This window comes from Martes martes (genome assembly GCF_963455335.1).
Source record: "Martes martes genome assembly, chromosome: 1".
NCBI classification, from domain to species: Eukaryota; Metazoa; Chordata; class Mammalia; order Carnivora; family Mustelidae; genus Martes; species Martes martes.
The window spans coordinates 93,763,389-93,789,053 of NC_137888.1; the positions used below are offsets into that span (position 1 = coordinate 93,763,389).

Here is a 25,665-nt window from a genome sequence, read left to right on the forward strand (position 1 = left end):
TCCATCAAACTAGGCCTGCTATTTTAGATGGATACAGATGGGCCACACGCTTCCTTAGTCAATATATGACATTTGCAGTAACACAGGCCAGGACTTGGATAGAATCTCACCCCACCTAAACTGAGCTTGAGGTCAGCTAAAACCTAGGCATCATTTCCATAGGAATTGCACGCTGATGTTTGAACTACAAGGGAGAGTTCATCATCTGTTGTCCTTTTCAAGTTTTATCTTGCCACTACTAGCCTTTAACAATTCACTCAAGGATGCTATAGCTGTGAAATGGGGGTGATGCTCTTCCTCCCCTTGCAGGATACAAGAGGATCCCAGAGTCTGAATGTGGGGCACATCACACAGTGCTGGGCACATAGCGGGTGTGTGGTAAGTGGAAGCTGGTTCCCTTCCTGACTTTAGCCCACCATGATTATGTGATGAGGTCATTCTGAATCTCATCTTGTTGTCCTGAGAGTGAGGGTATCAGCTCTTGTTACATGTAAAACTGCTCCTGGATCTCTCCTGAGGCCAAGACAGTCCTGAGTCGGGACTCTGACCCCTGTGATTCAACCACTGCTCTCCGGATGGTAAGCTCCACCGGGTTTTAAGGTTTGAGGGTTGATTTATTAATGAGTGGTAAAAAGCAGCACTTACCCCAGAGAGCTGCACAGAGTATCTCCGAGTTGAATCGTTTCTTGTATTTTCTGATTTCGGGTGTGTCGCTATGAGGTCGAATGTTGGTTGGGTTTACGTTTACCACTGAAATCTTTCGTGCTTCGTTGAGTTTGGCCTGTTCTTGCCTAAGAAGTTCGCTAGTAAACAGAGCTTTGAAAAAAAGAATCAGAGAAGTCAGTGGTATCTTAAAAAAACAGTGGTGATATGGAGAAGCCATAGCGTCAAAATGCTATAATTTCTCCTTGTTTAGTGGGCATTATAGAAAAGGCAGGGCAACTCTGCAACTATGCACATTTTATACATTTTTTAGTAGAATACAGTGTAAGTCGTTCACAGAAGCAGTATTTTATCCATTAGTAAAACAGACTTATGGATACGACTTGGGTAGTTTAGAAAATAGATATTCATCTCACAAAATTGAACACACCATTTACTACAGCATATATAGGAAGATTTATTTTTTAAAATCCTGTCTCATCAACTGACAAACTGGCCTAAGCTTCCCCTGATGATTAGTGAGTTGCATAAGTCCAGAAAGCAGGACTCTGCCCTAAAGCAGCCAGACCTGGGCGATAGGAAGCACACACCTAGAAACCAACACAACTCGACACGCACTTATTAAGTGTCTACTGCGTGCACAGCATTGTACCCAGAAATTGCTTTTGAGAAGTATGCGGTAAGTTTGGAGGTCTCTGAGGAACAGCTTTTCCCAGGGCCCCTGGATACCTCTGGGTTCCTACCAGAAGCAAAATAGAAGAGATGAAAAAAAAATGGAGAGAAAGAAATTGTTTTAGAAATCCTATGAAAAATAATAATAATAATAAAAATAATAATAAAAACAAAACAAAACAAAAACCAACTTCCCTTTAAGGCAGGACCTAAGCAGAAAATGGCTTAACTACAGGACCAATAATTCATTTCTTTATCAGATCTTATCAGAAAGGAAACCTAAGCTGTTTCTAAAACATCTAGGCCTTCTAGCTTACCCGCAGCTGATGATTCTTCATCCTCTTCTTCTTCATCAGTGGGAGACGTCTGGTATACTCTGGGGTCCACAAAGGGGGTGAAGGAGGCCTTAGTGCTGCTCCCCATGCCGTACTAACCAATATGCAAGAGGATTAAGAAAAGCAGATAAATAAACACTATAGGAATGAACAATGCCAGGAATATTTTACTTGGGCTTTAAAATGATAACCGCTTCTTCCATCCGTTTAGCTGTTCACACTCTAATCCCCGAGTCCAAGTGTGTGCCTCTCTCTCCAGCTTCTCCTTGTCTCGGCTGGTTACTCACCATGTGCCTTTGCAAGGGCCCCATTAATCGTCAGACCGTAAGAGCTGCAGTGAGCAAATTACACTTGGGGCCATATGGTAAAGATGACCGTGGTGACAGAGCTCATCTCTCCTTTGAAGTAAAAACAACCTCATTTTGACCACATGATCTGAGGGAAAGCGGACCCCACCGGCAACAAACTAAGGAAGCATGTCCACGCGACAGCATTTTGTCCCGAATGTACAGTCCAGCTCCTCTTGGAACTTTCACATACGTTCTCTCCTTTGATCTTTCGAAGAGGTCTGTGAAGGAGGTGGGGCAGGTACTCATACTCCCACTTAGGACTGGAGCAGCAGCAGAATCTGAACCAGAGCCCAATCCCTTGGGGCTCTTTCTGGTCCCAAGAGAGGTGGTTAGGCAGAGAAAACCTGTCCACACCGCGTGAAGTCACGAGAGGAGATGCTGCACCCTGCAACGCACCTCTGTGCTCTTTCCCTTGAGGTAGACAAAGCTCGTCTGCTCAACAACTTTAGAATCCAAAGGCTGTATCATAAAAACTGTGTGGACAGTATCAAAAACACCACTGTGCGAGCTTCGTCATTAGCTTCAGGGCGTCCGTGTGACTCAAGGGACTATTCGTGCGGCAATGATCACGCACCACGGACTCCTCCACCTCTCAAGCCTGGATAACCACCCCTAGGAGCACTGCCTAGCCGACTGGATTTATTCACGCTGCTTCCGGGGACCATTTCTATATGGGAAAGATAGTATCTCAGTTCTCCCTTTTTCATGCAATTTGGAGTTTAGGAAGAGGAATGCTCAGAGAACCTATCTATTGATTTTTTATCTTTCATTTAACAAATAATTTCAACCTCATTTTAGGTTCAACTTAGTCTGACTAAATTGACGTAAACATGAACCTCAACTTGGCCTTGGGATCTCTACAGGCTGAAGTTTCTAGCACTGGCCTGGGGATAGGAAATCCCAGTTCTACAGAGATCTGTCACAAACCAGCTGTGTGCCTTGGGCAAGTCACTTAACCACTCTGAGCCTCAATATTCTCATCTGTAAAAATAGGTTTGGGGTCAGATGATATGTGATAACAGTTACTGCTTTGCTTCTGTGATTCTCCCCTATTAAAGTATTTGTAGAAGTAGTTATGTAGTAGAAACCAACTGAACACATTTCAGGGAGCTTAGCGAGGCCTCATTCCTGAAGCCGGCTCCCCATCTCCCATCCCTCCCCTCCCCCGACCCAGTGAGAACAGAGCTGTTGAGGCTGTTGCCCAGCACCTACTTCAGTCCCAGATTCCATCTCCTGGGAATGGGTGGAGACGCGCCCCAGGCCCTCAGTTGGTGTCCCGGCTGGGGAGTGGCTCTGCTGTACCAGGTCTGGGAGATTGATGTGGCCAGCGAAGCCATTGCTGTCACTGTGGCCAGATCGCTTCTTCTCTCCAGACGTCTGAGGGGGCACAACACATGGGGAGCATTAGACAGGGATTAGAGAAGGAGGTCAAAAGCCACAGAGCAATGTCACCCCTCACACAGCACAGGCACGATGGCCTCCAAATGGACCCTTGGGAGTCTGTGGGAAGATAACATTCACATTTCTATTTTACTAAGAAAATAAAGAAGTTAAACTTCGCTACTGTTTAGTATATGGACTGACCATGGGGCCTTTTGCTTCTGCGTGAGGGGCCTTCAGGGCCACACAGGAAGTGGGGGTTCCCTGGGGAAGACAGGAATGCCGGATGCAGGTGGAGGGGCAGAGCACCCGAGGTCCGCATCCACACTGCCTCTTTCTGCCATATTTATGTGTGTGCCTCTGAGCAGACCAGTTACCTGGGCTTGCAGATTATATTACCAGATCACAAGACACACACATGACCTAAAATATTGCTGAAATGAAAAGGTTGGGCGAGATAATGCTAAGAATCCATTTATGTACCATGTACCCCAAGAAAAATGCAGAGATGATATCAACCAGACCCACAGAGCTCTTTATCAATAATGAGGTCAAAACAATGATGAATAAATCAGATCTGACAGGAGTTACCAAAAAATGTACTGAAATAATCTACAGATAATATGAAACTATGGGTTTATGTCTGGTATTAATTTTGAATTTTTCATAAGCGATTATGGTGCTGTGTAGTAAAAAATGGAAGTCATCATGACTAGCAAAGCATTTGAAATATTGTTTATAGCATCCCTTTTTAATGTCCTTTAAGGTGTTTTTAAAAAACACATAATATGCATAGTGGAACACATGCATGATTTATAAATAAATACAGTGTAATTATGGGGTCCCAGGTGGCTAAGTCGGTTAGGAGTCTGACTCTTGATTTTGGTTCAGGGTTGTGAGATCAAGCCCCACATCATGCTTAAGAATCTCTCTCTCTCTCCCTCTCCCTCTGCCTCTTCCCCCATTCCCCTCAACTCCTGTGTGTGGGTTCTCTCCCTCTAAAAAAAAAAAACCAACAAAAAAAATTGTAATTATGTGGCATGCTCTAAAATTTTTACTGTTAGCATAACTGTTAGCAAGTTTGGAAATCTTTGCTCTGGAGAGTAAAGCCTCCTCCCAAAAATCCCAGGGAAGAAATACAGGATTAAAAGACAACTCTGCTTCCTAAAAGCCAGTGCTCACACTGTAGGCCTGGCTAGTACTGTGCTTCCTGGCTTAACATTTAGGCAACCAGCTCACTGAGGTTTCTTAGAGCAGACGTGACTACGTAAGGAGTCCCTTCTTTGCCTTTGCTTTCATTCATTCATTTACCTAACATTTCTGAGTGCCTACTGAGTGTGACGTGTTTTGCTGAACATGGTGGAAAGAGCCAGGATCGGGGCAGGCAGAAGCACTCCCCTGCTGGCTGGCATGGGCTCACTGGCCTGACTTCCCCCTTCCAGATCCTGTCCCGATCTTGTAAGGACCACCTCATACCTGCTTCTGGCTAAAAGTGAAAGGAGGCACCTTTTTTTGCAGGGTTGGGGGGTGGGGGGTGTTGGTAGATGATGAAACAGATTCCCAAGTTCCTGAAAGGATGCATGTAATGGGTGTTGCCAGGGAGTTTGAGAAATAACTGGAAAGCAGAGGCGCGCTCTGTTTTTTGGCAGCACACTCCTGGCCTGCAGGCTGCCCCGTTGAGGGGTAGTTTCTGGATTCCTTCTGCCCCGGGGCTCATCCAGGTACCAGTGCCTGTTCTCAGCACTGAACGCTTTGTCTTCTAAATGACATTTATGGGGTTCAGTCCTGATTCATCTCAATGTCTCCAATTTTATGTATACTGGGCAGCTTTTCCTTCCTTCTAACTTCTGTTCAAATACTGAGAGGATTTTTTTTCCCTTTAACCATTTCTCCCCAATCTCCCAGTAGCATAAATCACACATGGTATCTCTTTAGAGTTTCACGGAATCTGGGGAGAGCCCTGAATCTTCCCTGCTCTGAGACTTTAGTCCATTCAGCAAGCAGCTCAGAGTTAAATACCTTCTGTGTGCCAGGCACTCTGCTGGGAATGTGGAGATAAATGAACAGCCCTGCCCCCAGGACCTCCCTGCAGAGCCCGGCAATTTCTATAGTCTTTCCAGCCTCACCATTCCCATGGGGGTGGACACTAAGATGTTCCGACCAACAACATATATCTGGGACGGTGCCAAACGGTTTAGGTACAGTATTCCACACAGTCTGTAAGATAACTCCGCGGGTTAGCTTTCATTATCCTCATTTCACAGCTGGAAAAACTGCAGTGCAAAGAATTCAGCTGACCTGCTCCAAGTGGCACAGGTTCTAAGGGCTGCAGTTGGGGGCTGCCTGGTGGCAGAGCCCAGGTGTTTTGGGCTGTTGTCACACGACGTGGCTCTGCTCTCGGCCGTAGCTGATCAGACCTGGAGTGGACACCTGAACCACGCAGAATCAAATTCCCTTTTGCATCTAATGCTGGGGCCGAGAGACACTTGGTCGGTTTCTGCTGGACGGCTGAACTGGGTGGGATGTGATCCCTATCTTGCGATTGGTGGGGGAGGGAGAAAAGGGAGAGCTTGTGCATGTAGATGGAGACAAAGCAGGTCTGTGGAGTAGAAAGGACAAAGGAGCAATTGGAGGAAAGAGAAGTGAGGCAAAGGAGAGACAGGCATCGAGGAAAGCAGAGAGGAGGGTAAGGAGAGACAGAAGTGAGAGAGCCAGAGATGGGCACACGAAAGCTGCCTAGACTCTTGATCCTTTTTAGTTTTTGGTTCTAAACCTGCACAGAGTCCCAACTTACTCTTTGCTTTTGGATTCCTTGTATGAAACACCTCTGAATTTTTATGCCCCTATCTCTGATACACACCCCACATTTTCTCCCCCTCTTAAGTTGTTTTAAATGGATTATTTTCCTGATTACTTCCTGCTACCACCTGGTCAGTAAGAAAGACGCTATGGACAGAGGCCCATGGAGTCCCAGAGAGGTCTCAAGGAGAAAGGGGAGGTTGAGCCAGACCCATAGGAATTTGCTGGGTACGTGGGCAGTGGAGGCAGTGAGGAAGGGAGAACAGCTCTTCTGGCAGATGGGTCCCTATGGACAAAGTGGGAGATGACAGCTGGTGTTGGTGGGTTCTAGAAATTGAGTAGGGAAGGGTCCTATAGGGTTGTAGGATAGGGAGAGAGAACACCAGAGGGCCTGGTATGCACTAAATTTGTGCATCTTTGCAAGACAGTGGGTCATAGAGCCAGTATCCACCAGAACCATCTTGTCCACTCGAGTGAGAATGCTGACATAAGTGAGTTCTCCTTGATGTCCATCTTGGGGAACTGAATGAGAGCACCCTTTAAGCTAAGTTCTACGGTGAGTTTTTCTTTTCTTATTGTTCTGTCAGGGACATACTTTTATTTGCATTCAACTTTTTAACACCTGTTCCTTTAATGGATTCCCACTCAAGGTTTGTTATTTTAAAAGTCCATTTTTGGCAAAGGTGGAATTCTAGAAACAGAGAGACAAAAGATTTTTGGCCCTCCATAGATCAAATTCATATAAGACACTGGCAAGTGCTGTTTTCAAAGTGACTGGCTGTGGCCATAAAATACTGGAGTGCTTTAAATAACATGGAGCCTTCTGGATATGTCTGGTAACTGAACTGAAAATGTGCCTCCAGGTACTGACTCTGTCATAAAGACTCAAGCAAACTGTAAACCACGTCAGAAATCAGAGTTCTTTTATTTAGAGTCAGAGAGTAACTCACCCTGGAACATTTTCCCTCAAGTTTTCCAAGTAGCAAGAGAGAGTGATAGCAGCATTCCACACCTGCACTGGGATTCTCCACTCACCGCGCTGGGAGATTTATACGCCGGTGCCACGGAATGTCAACTGTGGCAGCCAAGTCCATTTCTTAGTTCAGACGTACATGATAGGACTCTGTAAAGCCTACTTCAAAGATTTGGCAAGGCCATATAATGAGACTCTAGCAAGCTGCTTTGTGAACTACTCTTCCAGTTACAACCCGACTGCCAATTATTATTTCAAAGGCCTTACTCATCTCAAGACTACAGTTCCTTTCTTTCTTGGGAGAGCAAAGCCTGCTCTGATGGTTTCCCAACCTCTCCTGGCTAAAGAATGACAGATGATATACATTGTTTCAGGGGCAAGAGTGGGGGGTGATAACGAGGAACAGAAGAACTCCATTCTGTGGTGACAGGGAGATAAAATAATATTGAGTTGACTCCTGAACAACACAGGGGCTGGGGCATTGATACCCACCCCCCCCACCCCCCACCGGGGAAGCTGAAAATCCGAATCGAACTTTTGACGTCCCCCAAGCTTCACTATTATGGTAGCCCACTCTTGACCGGAGGCCTTATCAATAACATAAACAGTTGATTAATGCATATTCTGGATATGTATTATACACTGTATTTTTATAATAAAGTCAGCTGGAAAAAAGAAAATGTTATTAAGAACATCATAAGGACAAGAAAATACAGTTACAGAATGAGACCATATTGAAAAAAAATCCACGTGTAAGTAGATCCACACAGTTCTTATCACTCCTGTTGTTCGGGAGTCCACTGTGTTTATGCTAACTGAATGCCTACACGTGTTAACTCACTGAATCCTCCCGGTCATCTTATGAGTCATCTCCTATTGTTTATGAAATTTTATAGATGATAACATGGACATAGGGAGACATCAAGTCATTTTTGCCCAATGTTACCAGCCATTGCTTTCCTCCCGGGCAAAGACTTGGTGTCAAACTTGCATGATGACAGTGAAGTAAGAAAGAAGAGAAGACAGATTCTGATTTGTCAAGGCCCTTCCCGTTGGCACAGGTGCCGTGAGGACGGGCTGCCTGTGGGAGGACACCCCCCCCCCCCAATGAAATGATGTGCCTCAAGTTTAAAAAAACACAATCCTACATATTGCCAAGGTACATTTTCAAGTAGATTGCATATTTCTTTGTTCTTTCATCAAAATAGCTTAATAGCCTTTTTAATGTTGACTTAATTAGATAAGATGAAATCACCGTTTGTTGGAACGTGTATGCATTTTCTACATAAATCCACAAGGATAAAGCCAGGAGGGGAGGAGGCATAACAAGGCCTCGGATACTGCTGAGCGAGATCATTCATTTCTGTCTTCCTGCTGTAGGAAACATCTGGGTTTGCCATTTTATATCCTCAGGCTCAAATTCCGTATTCCGATTTGCATAGCTCCTACTGAAGAATCTGGACTAATGTAATTAAATCACACTGCAGAAGCTTAGAAGGATACAGGAAAGGAGTCGGTGGACAATTAAAATCACTCAGCCATTGAGAAGCGCCGGTGCCCCCACCCAGCCCCATCCACAAGGCTTACACTACATGTCGTAAGCATTCTCCGCGAAAGCTCTAATATCAAAACCACTCAAGAAATGCACTTCCTCTGCACAGCTTTTATACCAACTTACCTCTCTTATCATCAGGGTTCCTTCTCTTGAAATACTGCTGCTGAAAGTGTCCGCGTGAGAGGTCTCCAGCCCGTGAGTGCCGACCATTCCCACGTTGTACTGCTCGGTGCTCCCCGGGGCTCCTGTGGGTCTGAGATGGGAAGGAACGATATTAACACCAATGTATGTTTAGGGAATGCCGGTTTCTGGGTGTCCTGAGCAGGTGTTCCACTTCTGCAGCAGACCCTCCTGTCTGCTCTCTGTGCAGCAGCCGTAGCGAGCAAGTTTCCAACTCTCCAAGGACGAAACTGCCCGAAACTGCCTGCCAGGCTCTGCAGGGTTTCCAAGCCCTCTCTACTCCTTCTTCCACCAGCAGGCTACCTTGACCTGCACTTTGCATATGCTGTTCCCTCTGCCTGGAAACTGTCTCCCACCCTGGCTCTTGGCTGGTTGCCTTTCTCGTACTGATACTGAAGTATCCACACTTCATCTTAAATGATAACTTCCCCTGAGAAGGTTTCTCTCAGCATGGAGGTCTTATCCCACCAACCCCTCTTCTTTCTCTTCACCCTCCGTCCTTTCCTATTCGTTCTCACCACAGTTTGTGACTCTGTATCTTTTTGAGTCTCTTGTAACTTTTGCCTTCTGTCTTAATAGAACATAACCCCTGTGAGGGCAGTCTTGTCTGCCCTCTGATCGCCCTGTCTGATCGCTGTCTACCTAGCGTAGAGCTGGGCACAGAGCGGGAAGGAGTGCAACACACAATTGTTTGATAAATGGGTTTTCCACTATTTATGGAGAAGAAATATCAATGAAGGGTATTCTGGCTTACTAGGACATCCATCGGCTAGGCTGTTTACCAATATGCAATACTTTTTAAAACCTCTCTAATGACTCCACTCTGTGGTGTATGTTTCTAGCTTATTTCTTGTTCTTGCATTTAAGATGTAATGGAGAAGGTAACAGGACCTTGACATATGCCCTGAGAGCAGAGACTGATGTTTTCCATGTGTCCTGGGGCACAGAACATATCATTAAGGAAAACTGAGAACCAGGTAGGTGACATGGTTCGTCCACAGGATTTCAGTTTCCAATGTGGGCCTTACTGATACCCTGTATTTATTTTATTTTTATTTTTTTAAACACGTTATTTATTTATTTGAGAGAGGGAGGAGAGTGCATGCATGAGCAGAGGGAGGGGCAGAGGGAGAAGCAGACTCCTGGCTGAGCAGGAAGCCTGATGCAGGGCTCAATCCCAGGACCCTGGGATCATGACCTGAGCTGAAGGCAGACGCTTAACTGACTGAGCCACCCAGGCACCCGCAGCTGCCTTTCTTTTAGTGCAGGTTTATTAAAATAAAAAAAGGCATCAAGGCTTGTTTCTCTCATTAGGTATTTTAATTATATGTTTTACCATTTTGTTCTCTTAATTGTTTCTTAAGTATTTAAAAAAAAAAACCACATTTCTGGTCTCTTAGATCCTATCAAAATCCAAACATTTGATGAAATATTCAACTCAAGAAAGAAGAAACACACCCAATTTCTGACATCTCTGGGACAGAGAAGACATATGTTAAGGATCCCAACAAAGAAATGAGAAGATAAGATAAGTCCACACCAAAAAAAAAAGAAAAAAAAGAAAAAAAAGAAAAAAAAAAGAAATGCATAGCAAGACACTTACGCCAAAACTACTAACAGGAGCAGTGGATTGAATGAATCTAAATTTCCTTTAGAACCGATGTGTTTGGGAAGAAATTCCAAAGAAGCAATTTCAATACTATATTCCTAGAAAGGAGACATTACTAGTGTCCCAGAGACATGGAAAAAGGAATCACTGCAATGAATGCCTGACATATCGCTAGACTGGTCAGTCAGAATAGTTGTCAAAACTGTGATGTTGTCGCTCATTTATTTGAAATTTTCTTTTACCTTGTTTGTATGTTTTTTTAAGCTGCCTTCAATGCTTGTTTATCACACCACACAAGATGGTGTGATACAAATAAGTCAATAAATGAAGCATTTATAAAGAGCCAACACCTTCTAGGAAGGGGGTCACTTCCCTTCTTCACTGAGACATTCTTTGCCTCTGTCAGAAGCTACGTGGATGGTGGCAGCCACCACCGGGCTGACAGTGTGCAACTGAGTTCCTTTCCACCATCAGAGAGTTTCATGGGAGTTCAAAGATCAAAGATATTTTGGCCCACTTATATATTTTTTTACCCTGATGATGTTTGATTCTACCGATTTTAATAAGAAATATGCCAATATGAGTGAAATTTTCATAAAAAAGCTATTTTCTAGAACTAACTCCATTAGGACAATTCCTGGATCAATTTTCTATATGCTTCGGTTAAACTCTTTGCCAATTTATTTATTTTCATTATTATGAAAGTAAAATTATCATCATAGGATCCAATTCTTTTCTATGTAGATTCTATAACAAAGATTTAGTAAGCCAATCAAAATTGTTATCCATAACATCTTTCAAAGGATTCTGTGGTCACTACTTCTACCAAGTACAGTTTGTCTGGATTGGTTCTAAAGGTGTCAATTTTATTAAGAAGATTTGATTCACCTGTCAATTTTTAGTCAATAGTAAGTTTTACAAAGGGCATAGTGTGAGCCACCGACAGTTTGACCTCTTGCTCAATATTTTTACCGAGATTATTTTTTTCCCAGGTCCATTTTTATACTTAAAATTTTATGACCAAGAATTGTCCCATTTATGATAAATTTTTATGGTGAACAGTTTGGGCTGTTTTGAGTTTTTAAAAGTATCATTTCTACTAGTGATAGTCCTTATTGATTGAATAAAATACAATAATCTGTATTTCTTCCTTGGTCAATTTTGTCTAGAATGGTGAGCAATTTCTCTTAGATAGTTTAAGGTTTTTCTGGTGTGTACGATTGGTCTATTTTATTATGAACCTTTTATACATATTTGCTCACTCTGTGTACTTTGTATTAATTGACAACATCATTAATTTTTCTGTTACCAATAACAGCGTTTGACCACGGAAAAATCCTACAGATTTCTGTATGTTCCAAATCACCTCTCTACAGAATTTTTTTTTAATTTTTAAAAAGTTTATTTATTTATTTAAGCAATCTCTACACCTGTTGTGGGGCTCGAACTCACAACCCTGAAATCAGAAGTCTCATGTTCTTCCAACTGAGGCAGCCAAGCGCTCCCAGAATTCTTTTTAAAAGGCATGGTATCTTCCTTCAAATACTAAGGTTCACTGTTCAAACTGTTGCTCCCTATACCTGACTTCTAGCATCTCAAGGAAACTCCTTAGGTCATATCTTAGCTCTCAAGTTCAATGACTGCTCTTTGGTACTTTGGGTATTTGACCCCTTGTCTGTCTACTATTCCTGACCCTTCCACTCCATCCTTCTTTGCTCCCCTGACCATGTCAGGCTTTCAAACTTCAGGAGCTCCCAGTTAACCATAGAATAAACCTGTGGCTTACAAGTCTTCTTTTATCTGGCCCTTGCCTGTTTCTCTAGCTTATGGCTTCAACAAAACCTACCTTCCATTTTTAACTTGAACAAGATGTGCCTTCTAGTAGTTTCCTACACATATCATGCTACCAAAACGCTTGGGCAACTTTAGTCTATCTTCTCTTCCTGAATGGTTCTTTTACATTCTCTGCCTCCCTCTGGGTACCTCATCCTTTAAACTACAGTCCAGGCTCCCAAACCCCAGCCCAGCCCCACTGGGATGGTATAGGTGGCTCTCCACTCTGCTTCTACATTATCCTCTACATGCCTCTAACCACGCACTCAATACACAGTACTTCAATGATCAGATCTCAGTACTGTTGGTATCTTCAGTGCCAAGCACTGTGCCTGGCAGGCAGGTGACATCCAGCAAATGTTTTATAAGTCGCCAAAGGCTTTGTTTAATAACTCTAGCAAACATTGCACTCAAGTTCATTGCCAAGAGATAGATCTTTTATGAATTGATGATCAACCAGCTATGAGAATAATTATTACCATGTTTAAAGTGTCCTGAATAACTAATGATTTATCTTTTTAAAATTTGAAAAGTAACTTCAGCATTGTATCACTTTTTTTTAAGAAGTAATTTTTTTTAAAGATTTTATTTATTTATTTGACAGAGAGAGAGAGTGAGAGAGAGAGAGAGAGAGAGAGATCACAAGTAGGCAAAGAGGCAGGCAGAGAGAGGGCTGAGCAGAGAGCCCGCTGAGCAGAGCGCCTGATGTGGGACTTGATCCCAGGACCCCAAGACCATGACCCGAGCTGAAGGCAGAGGCTTAACCCACTGAGCCATCCAGGCGCCCCTGGATCACTTTTCTATACAGGCTGTGCGAAAATAATTTTCTTATAATTGTTATTACAGGATGACCGAAACATTTGTTCAGGTATGTCTCTGAACTTTATAGTATGGAGAGTGAAATTTGATGTTTGTAAATAAAAATACATCATTTAGGAGGTTGGTGAATCCCAGGAAAGAAGGCACACTGTGAAAAGAGAATCTCACTGCACTACAAACGTATTTAAAAAATCTCACTGAGAGGGGAATGGGGAAAAGTTGACCTATGTAACTCTGGAAATGAATGGAGTCCCATAAGACTAAAGGTAAAAGGAACTCTAACGGCTGCAGTTGTTTCCCGTGGGCATACAGGTTAAGTATTCTGACATTGCTATCCCTGTGAACAATTAAGCAAATGCTGGTGGTTTCCCACTGTTGGTGTGGGAACTTCCAAGTAAGGATGGGGGAGGGGCTAGAATGATCCACGTGTTCATGAATCAGAGTGGGAGATATTAGGATAAACTTTTATTTAATGCAATACAGATGGCTATATGTAGAAACACTTGTAGATACATGTACATAATGGGTTAATACACACATATATATCTCCTTGCTCGGTCAGCTGAGAGGGCCTACAAGAAATGATACACTAGCAGCCATGAGCACATCCTGTGCCATATCTTCATTCTGATACCATTCTTTAATGAAAGGAATCAAGGACCCCGGAAGAAATGGCTGATTCCAGAACTAGAACAAGAAATACACAGGATATGCCTGGAACCCCTTACAGTGTCAGAAAGTAATTGGGGTATGTCAGCCACAGGGGTGCAGGAGCCAACTGAAAGACCTTCCAGTAGTTGAAGGTGGAACAATTCAAGCAGCAAAATGAAGTATTGGATCATAATCCAAAGTACAAAATAAATAATCATGGATCTATGTTGTTATAAATAAATGACTGAATAAGTTAATAAATGGAGAGGAGATAAATCTTGGCAGAATAATTTCAAATAAATTATGTAGAGACTCCATCCTAAAGGAATGTAACTCTTCTCTCCTTAAGTGCAGGCTGTGCATGCTGGCTTCCTTCCAAAGAGTAAAGTGTGGAAAGGGGGAAAAATTACATTATAGTAGAGAAACCTGACAAACGTTACCTCAGCCAGATGATCAAGGTCAATGCCAAGAGTCCTAAGTCACATAGTACATACCCTTGGTATGAAGTGATAAAAATGACGTGACCTCTGTGATCTTTCTCCTCCAACCATAACCTTAGTCTAATCTAGTCATGACGAGAACATCAGGTAGATTCCTGTAGAGTCGAATTCTGTGATATTCCTAATTAGTACTCCTCAAAACTGCCTAGTTCCTTAAAAACAAAGGAAGTCTTAGAACCTGTCACAGCCAACAGGAGTCTAAATAGATACGGTAACTAAATAACTAAATGTAACATGGTATCCTGGATGCGATCCTGATACAGAAAAATAGATTTGAGGTAAAAACTAAGGCAATCTGAACAGACTATTAAAATATATCAATTTTGGTTTATTAAGTACATACTAACATACCGTGCTTATAATAGGGATAACAGTGTGCAGGGAGTAGGAGGGGTAATGGGAACTTTTTACTATTTGCTCAATTTTTTTGTGAATTTAAAACAGTTCTAAAAAAAACCAAAGTTTATTAACAATAAAAAAAAAGAAAAAAAGGCAATGATTTAAAAAAAACACTCAGGCCAAAACAACTAAAACATTTTATAGTTAAAGTAATCCTTTTGTTCTAAAAATTATTTTCAAATAGAATCAGGGTGGGAACAATTAATTGTCCAAATTCCTATAAAGACTATAACAAAACAAGACAAAACACTTTCACTGATTAGGAGAACTATAGGAAATTTACTGTGATTAGGACCCAGTCAATAATTTCCTCTAATGGGATTTGTCAAAGTGTTCCTGTACGTACTCATTTAATTCAATTCAGTACACATCTATTGAACACCTGCTCTATGAACGGCCCTTGGTTTGGGATTGGGTAGTGGGTAGAAAAACTGAGGAAGGGGTGCCTGGGTGGCTCAGTCGGTTAAGCGTCTGACTGGATTTCGGCTCAGGGCATGATCTAAGGTCGTGAGATCGAGCCTCACATTGGGCTCTGCACTGGACATGGAACCTGCTTAGGATTCTCTCATTCTCTCTTTCCCTTTCCCTCTGCCCCTCCCTGCCATGCATTCTCTCTCTCTCTCTTTAAAACAAAACAGAACGAAAAAAGCTGAGGAAGACATGGCTCTTGAAACCGAAGAGGTTAGCATCTGGAAGAGCATAGAAACATGACATGAATACTCAAATACAAGACACGACGTACGTGGGAAAGCAAAGCAGAGGGAGAGCTCATTGCAAGACAAGGCACAAGACTGGACCAGTACAAGGCATTTATTTGCAAGAACTGACAGGTCAGTTTGGCTGGAGTATAAGTTGAGGCAACCATGAGCCCCCAGCGATGAAGAGGGTCGCAGGGCACTAGAATCTAGCAGGATCGGAGCCACGCTTCTACAACACTAGTAATACCAGAGCTAGAAAAATGGACAGGAGGGCAGAGAGGACCACAAGCGAGGAAGGAGAGCACTACAACAGCCCGGGAAGGGCAAGGGGTCAGAACCATGGCTTTCCTGCGATAACGGAATGAAGAGGACACAAAGTAAATGGCTTTCATTGTCCAGACAGCATTTTATAAGACTGTACGCAACTCCAGGGCTATGCTGGCAGGAGATGGTCCTAATGGTTAAGACTGGGCCTCGCATGTACTGTTCTGAAGCGGGTGCAGACACCAGAGGGAAGATGCTGACACAAGAGGATGCTGCTTCGGCTTGCTTGATCCGACACAAATCAACTTAGTTCTAGAAAGCTTCTGGTTTTTTCCCCTGATTATAAAAATTGTAAATGCTCATAAAATTGGGGATCTACATAAAATAAAAACCACTCATAGTTGTATAATCCAGAGGTAATCATTTTCATAATTTTGGTCTATTTCCCTCCACCCATTATTTTTCTATGCATGAGGCATTGGGAAATAGTGTAGTTGGTTAGTTAGGGAAATAATCTTAGTTATGTACACTCTTATAGGTTCTACCTTATACTATAAATAGGAAGCCAGCACTGCCCATAAAAAAAGATGTTGTTTTGAGCATTAGGATCTATAGCTGTTTGTCTAAATGGCTGGGCTCCATTTCTGAGAAGCTCTTTTTGTATACACTTCATGGCAATGAACTGTCTTGATATATATATATGTATATATCAAGATATTATATATATATATATCCTGATTATTTATATATATATATGTCAAGACAGTTCATATATGTATATAAAATCAGGCTACATATATAATATCTAATATCTATCTATATAATGGATAAATATATATAAAAATATAGATAAAATATATATCTAAAAATATATAGCATAGTATGTAAAGGCTTATCTTAACAATAGAAAATAAAAAAAGATAAGAATGTATATAAGAAGTCTTCCAACTCTAAAATATCCTATTCTAAAAGAAATAATTGTTTTATAATGAATTTTTTTTACTACAGTGCAATTTCTTAGGTATACAACTATCATGCCATCGCAGAACAGACTGCATACATTTTATATTCACAAAAATGCATGTATTTACCAAACTGGAATAAATACATATATAAACACCCACACACTTGTATTTTATGGTATAGGAGATCTACTCAGGTTGTATCCTGCCTTGTCTCTGAGTAGATCTCCTATACCATTAAATATTTTAAATGCTCTTTAGTGGATGATCATTTTAATCTGTCTAAAATTTACCAATTCTTCCAGAGCCATGACAAGTTTTGCCTCCATTATATGCATTCAGTGATAGCGCATTCATTATTTCTGGATAATAGTAAGAGATCTTCTGAATTGCTTTACCAGTGTCGAGCCTCTTCTCTTTATAGATCATCTTGTCATAGTGATTTCTCTCAAACATAGCACTGATCATGTCACTTCCCAGCCCAGGAAGGCCTTCCGTGGTTCTCAACGGCCACATGATAAGCTCACACTTCTTGGTCTGGTTTCACTAGTCCAGACCACCCCCTCCCCACCCCCAGGCACCCAACATTCCTACCAAAGTTAACCTTCTGTGCCTTTACTTCAGTTTCCCCTTGCCTGAGATTCTAATATTGTCCCACGTTCCCTCTATCTTGATGACGGTTATTTGTGAACATGTCTTTCTTCTGGATTGTGCCATAAACTCTAGGAAGCCAGGACTTGCAATTTCATTTCAGTGCAATTAAATATAAATCAAAGTCACTGAAGACCAACTCTATTCCAGACACCATGCAAGGTGTTAAGAGTCGAGAGATGAATGAGACACAGTCTTCCCCCTCGGGGATCTCAGATCCCGACAGGGAGACGACATATAATAAACACCCTGATTTGAGCACTACGTGAAACTGTAGGAGGACACTCAAGATCCAGGGCCACACAGCAGAAAGTGCAGGCTCTCTCTGTGCAGCCTGGGCTGTAAGCAGGTGATTTCCGAAGGGCAGAAGAGTGCCAGAGAGCAGAGGGGAAGTGCAGCATGGCCTGTCCCAACAAATTTTGGACAGGTGAGTATTTCTTTAGTGTGGGAAGAAACGGATGTGCCCTTAGCCATAGCAAGGTCAACACAAGCAACAGCCTTGCAAAATATGACTGGGCTTCAAAACCAAATGTGATTGAACATCTCTCCCAAGGATGTTTTGGTCATTCTTCCAAATATTTATATTAGTCTGAAGTTTCTGCATATAATCTTGTTTCTCTTCAACTAGGATATACACTTTTACAAGGCAGAATGCATGTGTGTGCCCTTGCTGATTGTCTCAAAGCCCTCAGTCTGGTGTAGAACACAGAGTGGAAGTTTTATCAATATTTAAAGTCATAATCCAGCCCTCATCCTAGTAGTTGTAGGCTCAGGGCTTAAATGGAATTCAAAACATCTGTTAGAAAAATTAACCACTGCTGAGTCAAGATAAAAACTGAAAGGACCAGCATATTTTGCAGAAATGTTTTGGATTAGTGATTTTGCCTCTAGAACAATTTTATTTGCCGTTAAAAAAGCAATTCAATGCAATTTGTTTCAAATGTCATATTTTAGCGTATTTATGGTTGTCAATAACTGTGTAATCAACAGCAGAACAACAAGTATAAATTTTCAGCTATGATAATTGGATTCGCCTCTCAGAATTGCTTGTACATAATGACTGTTAATCAATGGATGACATTCCCTGCAGAGAGGCTAGCCCTCTCCCTCCAATCTCTGCTGGACAGGACAGTAATCTGTGACCCGAAATGGCATCTTCTCTTTAGGGAGTCAGTGTAGTGTGATGACTTTGTCTCAGTAGCGGAGCCAAAGAAATGGAAGTGAATGAAGAGCACATTGGAACCATCTGTGTCACACTCTGTCAAATTTATACCAAATCAGAGCAACAGCACCTTGTGTTTGTTTGGGGGAGGGAGTAAGAAATGCATGTGAGTGTGATTGTCCGAATCTGTTTGTTTAAACTGGAGAAGCAATAGGGCAGAGGAATTCTCTCATAGGACCCTGTCCAATGAGGAAAAGAAAAAGAAAAAGTGAGACTAAACAAAGGAAAGAAAAGAAGTAAAGGCTATAGCAAAACATAAGTGAATAATAAGGGAAATGTAGGTAGGCATAGATTCAGGTATGAATAGGCAAACGAAGACTGCAAAGGAAAGGACAGAACGTAGCGGGGGGTGGTGTGGGAAAGTCACAGTCCACGGAGAAAAGGATCACATAAGAGAGACAATGAAGAAGGAAATGATAACAGGGATATATTTAAGTCAGACCCTCAGAAGGTTCTCTGCAGGATGATTGGATTCTGGAATCTTTCCCTGGGACACTAACGCAGGTTCTCCCGCGCATTCCTCCCTTGGTGGTGGTGGTTGGGCGGGGGAGGGGAGGATGAAACATGTCTCCTGTTGTTAAATTTAACTCCTAAGTGTCACTGCCTGTAATTCCACTCTTGCAGTTCTACGGGGACAGGGACGTGCCAACAGTCTGGCTGTCAATATCATTTTCCCAGGAGATGACAAGAACCACGGAAGTGTCACCAAAGGGAGAGTCAATCCCACAAGAGTAGTTGGATAAAGCACAGGCAGGAGGATCCCTGCTGTGTATTCCAAGGGACGGTGTCCGTGGAGAGAGGTAACTTTAGGGTTATGCTCTAATAAAAACTCGAGTCCGTTGATCCTGCCAGAGACCCATAAATGATCCTCTGTTTAATTCCTATTTCTCATCCTCTCAGTTTGCAGACCTCACCCGCCCCGACAGACATGAGAAAAGCAGCTCTCTTACATGAGTCTGGGTATGTCACTGACAGCCACCGTCCCGTCGTGGGTCTCACTCTCTCCATCTTCCTCCTCTTCATCGCTACTTTCCGACTCTTCACTGGAGGAGGAGTAATCAGTCACCTTCTTCAGTGGGCGGTTTGTTTCTTCGATCCGAAGTTCTCGTAATTCTTTGGCTAATGCCGTCAGATCCTACGAAAGAGAAGTTCATTTGGCACGTATGAATTGTAGAGACGACCAAAGTCACATCTCTCAGCAACTCAGGGCTCCAGCTTAAGCAACAAGAAAAGAAAGCTCTAGATAGAACTGTTACAAACATAGTGGCTGCATGGAGCGAAGAAAACGATGTTTGTAGCGCAGAGAAACTAGAAAAAAAAGATGAAGTAAATTTAGATTTTGTTCAAAACCAATGGCTAGACTGAGACAGTTCAGTTCTGAATATACATGCGTATATATGTGTATGTGCGCTCTGTGTGGACACATATATACAAACGTTGGGTTCTTGTTTTATTTTGTGGAAGTGACGTTGGTCACCCTCAGAGTGAAGGGGAAAACACATGGACTGAGCAACTGTTCCCCGGGATTTGGGGACTCCTGCTCAAGCCACGGTCATGGCCTTTCCCCTCTTTGATTGCTACTGTACCAAAATCTAGCATCAGTCACAGAACAGAGCAATTCCCACGGTTCCAGCTACTACAATGGCTCACTTGATGTGTCATCATTCCCTGGGGAGCAGAGGCACCACATCAAATAATGGCCCGCCCCAAAGCCCCGTGCCGCTGAAATTTATAGCCCCAGAGCTGAGTTAATCAAGAGGAACGACAACGGAACAAAAAAAAAAAAAAAAAAAAAAGGGAATTCTCGAATTCTCTTCCAGAACGACAGGTGTTTCATTTTCTTTTGTTTAAAATCACAGTCACCTGGCAGAAACCCTCATGAGGAATACTGAAATGAATGTGCAAACACCAAAAGGGAAGAGACCATTTTTCAGGTTTCCATGAGTATGATGCGGTCTTCAGCCTTATGGATGTGATGGTGTGGTATCTAATCACGAGACACATTGCAGGCAGTGGGGCTGATCTCTGACTACCTTCGACTTCACATGCTTTCAGGGCAATGCAGAGGGGAGCACTGCAGAAGCGTAGCCGCTCTAATTCGCACGGGTTACACTGCCCATGGCGCGTGGCATGCAAATGAGGAAAAAGCAATTGGACATCGGTCTTACCATTTCTCCCTATATTAGTGACCCATGTGGGAATCAGAGCATTCAGTGAGAGACAGGGCATTAGGGAGAAAGAAACTCATTGAAAGATACTAAATCCCACAGTTTTCTTATGACCATATTCTCTCTTTATTTCCATTTAGAAATGTATTTGTTTGTCCAATTCTCCTGAGGTCAGGTTAGAGCGATGTAGGTGATCTAAATGGCATCTCCTAAACTAGCCTAATAGGTTAGAAGAAACACCGTGAGGAATGTGTATAGCTAAATTATAAAATGTAATTTTGTTCCGGGGGAGATCACAGATCATCACGTTTCTTTATCATCCCCTCTGTGTCAGGCATTGCTATGTTGGTTAAGACTAGGAGAGGAAGTGGTTCATTTGGTCTAGAAATTTAGGAAGTTCAAGGTGGAAAAGGAAGGAGTCATTTCTTCCAATTTCATAATAAAATCAAAGGAAAGCAATCATGGCTTTTAAATTTGTTCTGAAGGGACTTGAAGCACTGGAAAAGGGAAGATTTTGAAAATTCAAATTGTGTGTTTTCCACCCAAAGATGCTTGCTGGGCTTTTTACACACATGCACACATGCATGGCCTCAATCTCAGTGGATATATGTACCCCATCTGTGAAAATGAAAATAGAATTGCATTAAAAAGACTCGAAGGTGTTTAAATATAATGTATACCGCTAAAGAGGAAAATTACCACATAGATAGAATTTTATGCAAATGTATTTCTTGTTTCTTTAGCAATGGGCCAAAATAGGAAGAGGCAATATTCAGATTTCGGCTTTATATTCCGTACTTCCTCTGGACATTGTCAATGTTTATCTTTATCAAATTGAGAAGACAGTGAAGGGTATGCAATACTTGAACACAGGGGGAAATACACTTGCGATATTTGTTAATGCTATGAATAGAAAAGGATATTATAATCATCCAAACCAGCAAAATAGTAACAGATAAATTTATTTTTTGTTTTGTCTTCTATATTTTAGGAGCATTGTAAGTCTCACCAAAGAATGTAAAGCATTTAAAATGTTACTTATCATTATAAAATGCATTTATTATAATTTAAAGAGAGAATATGGTTTAAGATAATTTATTTCTAATGTTAATATTCTGAGTAAAATATAATAATATTAGCTGTGATTTATTTATATTTTTAATACATTTTCCCTGTGGGTTCATTTTCCTCATCTCTGACATTTCAAAACAAGACAAAGGAGATTTGAAAAAAATCAAAACTCTTTAGCAATATGAAGCCAGTTCAAAGCCCATTGATTTCAAGAAACTCTCATTTGTGAAAATGACCTGATTTTTTTCTAACACTGTATATAAGAAAAGTTTAAAGTTCTGATTTGTTTTATAATTTCGCTTAAAATTAGAATATTTGGGGGGGGTTCTACATTATTAAAGAGCTATCTTTCTTGAAACACTGAAAGTAATTGCAAATTCCTCTTAAGTTTACTTTGTAACAGCTTAGACGGTGAGACATATATGAGACTCCCAAGGTAACAATAATGAGTAACTCAAAGGTAATATCCCAGTCAAAGAAAATTAATCTCCCATTGCCAATGGTCTACACGCTTAGCTGCGGTTTTGTTCCTTATCCATCCTCTCTGGAAGAATTTATAATAGCAAAGTTATAGAATATAGACACGATCTAAAACTGACACCACTGGGTTCAGATCCATTTTCATACATTTTAGTTTCTGACAATACCAATTTTCTCCATATAATGAGTTTTTGTGGTAATTTATTGCTTGGCTGTCTCAAGCCTTGAGCTAAAAAGTATTAAAAAAAAGGAAAAAAGTGCTAGTTAGCAGGAAAATATTTGAGAAATGTATAGTATAACTAAAAAAGAAATACAGCAAAATGGTAAGATTTTTTTTTTTAAACTATGGAGTAAACAAATATGAAGATGGGAGGCTCTTAGCCAGATGCTTCTTTGCTATAACACTTCTTAGAATTAATTTGATTTGTTTTCATTAAAAAAACTCTTATTTAATATGACAATTATGCATACTTTACCTAAAAAGGTGCTCTTTTAGGTCTCTTTTTAGAAACGATGTAGTTTATTTAGATTTTAGTTCAATATTTTGAGCTATTAAAATAAAAGTTAAAAATATTTAAGCTGGTATTTATGTACGAAAATAATTTATTTCCCTTTTAGGAAATCTTAAGAAATGACCTTGGGAAAGTTACTTGACTTCAGTATCCTCATCTGAGATAAAAAAGGGTTTAGACCACTAGCTATTAGTCAAATTCTTTTCAATCTGTGGGTGTGCTCTGGAATTTTCCAGATTCTTACGTAGTAACAAAAAAATAGTGCTAAGCCAGTGTTTACTTATGTATTTCATCTTCATGTCATATGTTTAATCGTGCTAAAATAAAAAGGATATTTATTTTCAATAATTATGTTAATCACAGACTATAATGCACAATCTTATAGTCCATTACAAAGGAGTGCCAAATTAATGGACACCCCCTCAAATGGATGTTCATGAAAAATCAAACCATTAGATTAACCATAGCAAGCAACACTCAGAGTTTTAAGGCTTTTCATTTCAATTCGGGGTTATCTAAATGGCCAATCAGTCACTATAGAAGGAAGTGATATCAAAACCTATGAATGAAGATGGGAGAGAGGTTTATCGCAAGATTTCTCAACTGTGGCACTATTGACATTTGGGGCCAGATCATTCTCTACGATGGGTTGCTCTCCTGTACATGGGAGGACGTTTGGCAGCCCCTCTCTGCTCTACCCACAAGACACCAGCTGGCACTGCCTCCCCCCTCCAAGTTGTGACAACCAAAACTGTCCCCAGACTTTGCCAAATATCTTGCTAGGGGGGATGGGGAGAGGCGGGAAAAGGAGAAGAGAATCATCCCTGGTCATGAACAGGTGGAACCAAGTAATACTATATTTTTTGTGGTTTAGATCAGTGACATTCAAGGGTAGATAGGATTATCAGAATCACCTGGAGGGCTTTTCCCAACCACACATGGTTCCAGAAATTTCCGTGTATAGCTTACATCCCCTCAGTTACTTATACTTCTGTTAGCCCCTGTGGTCTCTGTCCAGTGTATGAGAGTAAAACCAACGAAATAAAGCCATTTTTAAAAGCCTAAAATATCCTGGGTTTACCAGATGAAATCCATTTCCCCATGACAGCCACCTTCAAGCTAATTTCTGCGCATATGAGATTCCCCTAGAGTTATGCACACACACAACCATTTTCCTAGTATGGCACCAGAATATTGTTCTCTTTCTTCAACAATTTGGGAGAAAATTGATACAAGTTGTGATAGTTGTGTTCTTCTGACTATATTATGAGGGGAAGGACCAGGCTGTGTCAGAGAACAATGAACGTTCCCTTTCTATAAATGCTGTCCACACACTGTCAACATGGAGAGTCTCATTTTTTTTAAGAGCAGCAATCCTTTACCTGAGAAATAACGTTCCAAACCACTCTGAAATTGGGTAAGGTGTCCTAATTTTGAAAAAGTGAAGCTCTTTGATAAAGATCAGATGCATAGAAAACTGTTTCTTTCACCTGCCAAAATGGCTCTGTCTCCAGCCCAAACCATAGCATGAGGACGACCTCTTGGCTTTACACTTCATAGAATGCTCTCACACACCTGACCTTGAGTGATCCTAATCAAACTTGTGACTGAGGCAGAGTGGGTGTCTTTCTCCCCATTGTACACAAGAAGAAACTGGCCCAGAGAGATTATATGAGACTGGTCCTGGCCAGTTACTTATTGGGGGAAGGGCTAGAATTTGAATTTGTTGACTCTAAAGCCAGTGCTTTTTCCATATCATTTCACAAAAATGGTGCTCAGCAGAGTACAGCTGTAAAGCCATAATAGTAGTCTTCAGATTCCATGCAGTTAGGACTCTTGGCAAGGCCTGTCTCTTAAAAACAGCAACAACTATGCTGTGTTCATGCAGGTCTGACAAACAGCAGAAAGGCAGTCATCCTTCTAAGCAAGCTACCTAAGATTGACAAAGCCATATATTTTTCTAATGGAAAATAAGGAAATAAAGTCACTTAACTCGCCAGGATTCATTAACTAAAGTTGATGTTGCTGCCAATGCTGTAGTTAATGTCCCACAAAATGAATCTAACAATACCCAGTAACTCCTTGTTCACAAATCACACACTATAAATTCGGAGTGCTTTAGCATGATGTCTCTCTTCTTTGTTAGTCAAACCGTCACCACCCCCCACCCCGCCCTGAGCAGCTGGTGAGTACAGGTGAAGGGCTAGGCTTTGCTACTGGAAGACGCTGGGATGAAAAATTATGAATAACACAACGCTAATGCTTATCTTTAGCCAGACTGGAACACTGGAAAAGCGGCATTTCGCCTTAGAAGGAAGGTCCCTGGAAATTCCCACGAGTGTCTGAGGGCCTCGGGCTGGCTGCGGTCGAAGGGGCTTGCCTTCCAGCAGACCACACTCCAGAAGACCGAATGAATTTTCAATCTCTGACCCACCAGGCCACCTCTCTGAATGTCAACATCAGGAAATCAGCTTTATATTTACATCTTGTGACAGCACGACCAAGAAAAGGTAATACTAACCTCATCTATTGCTTTCTTATAGCTCTGAGAGAGGAGGAACCCAATCCAGAAGAATCCACAGGTGAAGGAAAAGCCAGAAGAAAGGCAGCAGGTTAGACACACAATGGGAATTGTTAGTACACAACCACGAAATGCCAAAGAGCAGAGAGAACCTCAACCTTGAAGGGGGCAAATCCCCTTTGGGATTACTCTTGCTCTGCCCCCGAACTTTAATATGTACAAACCAGAGTAAACCAAGAAGTCCTCACATTTATTTCATGGAAAAGGTTCTCCAAAATTTTAAAGAAAATGGATAGTCAGTCATCCCAAATTAATTTCCAACTTTCGAATGTCAGCCTCTCTGCTCTTATTTCTTTTGCCAAAGCTATTTGGGGTCTGTCATGTCTCCGCGAGGAAGC

General features: G+C 41.6%; 1 protein-coding gene across 3 annotated transcripts in view; it reads right to left on the bottom strand.

Annotated features, from left to right (window-relative positions):
- TNIK (TRAF2 and NCK interacting kinase) overlaps positions 1-25,665 on the bottom strand; it is a 376,499-nt gene that overhangs the window by 15,453 nt on the left and 335,381 nt on the right. For 2 of the 3 annotated variants that reach the window (XM_080809121.1, XM_080809120.1), the window contains 5 exons: positions 19,466-19,650; positions 8,851-8,980; positions 3,233-3,397; positions 1,653-1,764; positions 646-816 (listed from right to left, as the gene is read on the bottom strand). In XM_080809121.1, coding sequence (XP_080665247.1) covers positions 646-816; positions 1,653-1,764; positions 3,233-3,397; positions 8,851-8,980; positions 19,466-19,650 — 763 coding nt within the window. Of the gene's footprint in view, positions 1-645; positions 817-1,315; positions 1,403-1,652; positions 1,765-3,232; positions 3,398-8,850; positions 8,981-19,465; positions 19,651-25,665 lie in introns of all 3 variants that reach the window. The other variant, XM_080809119.1, reaches the window with a different exon arrangement.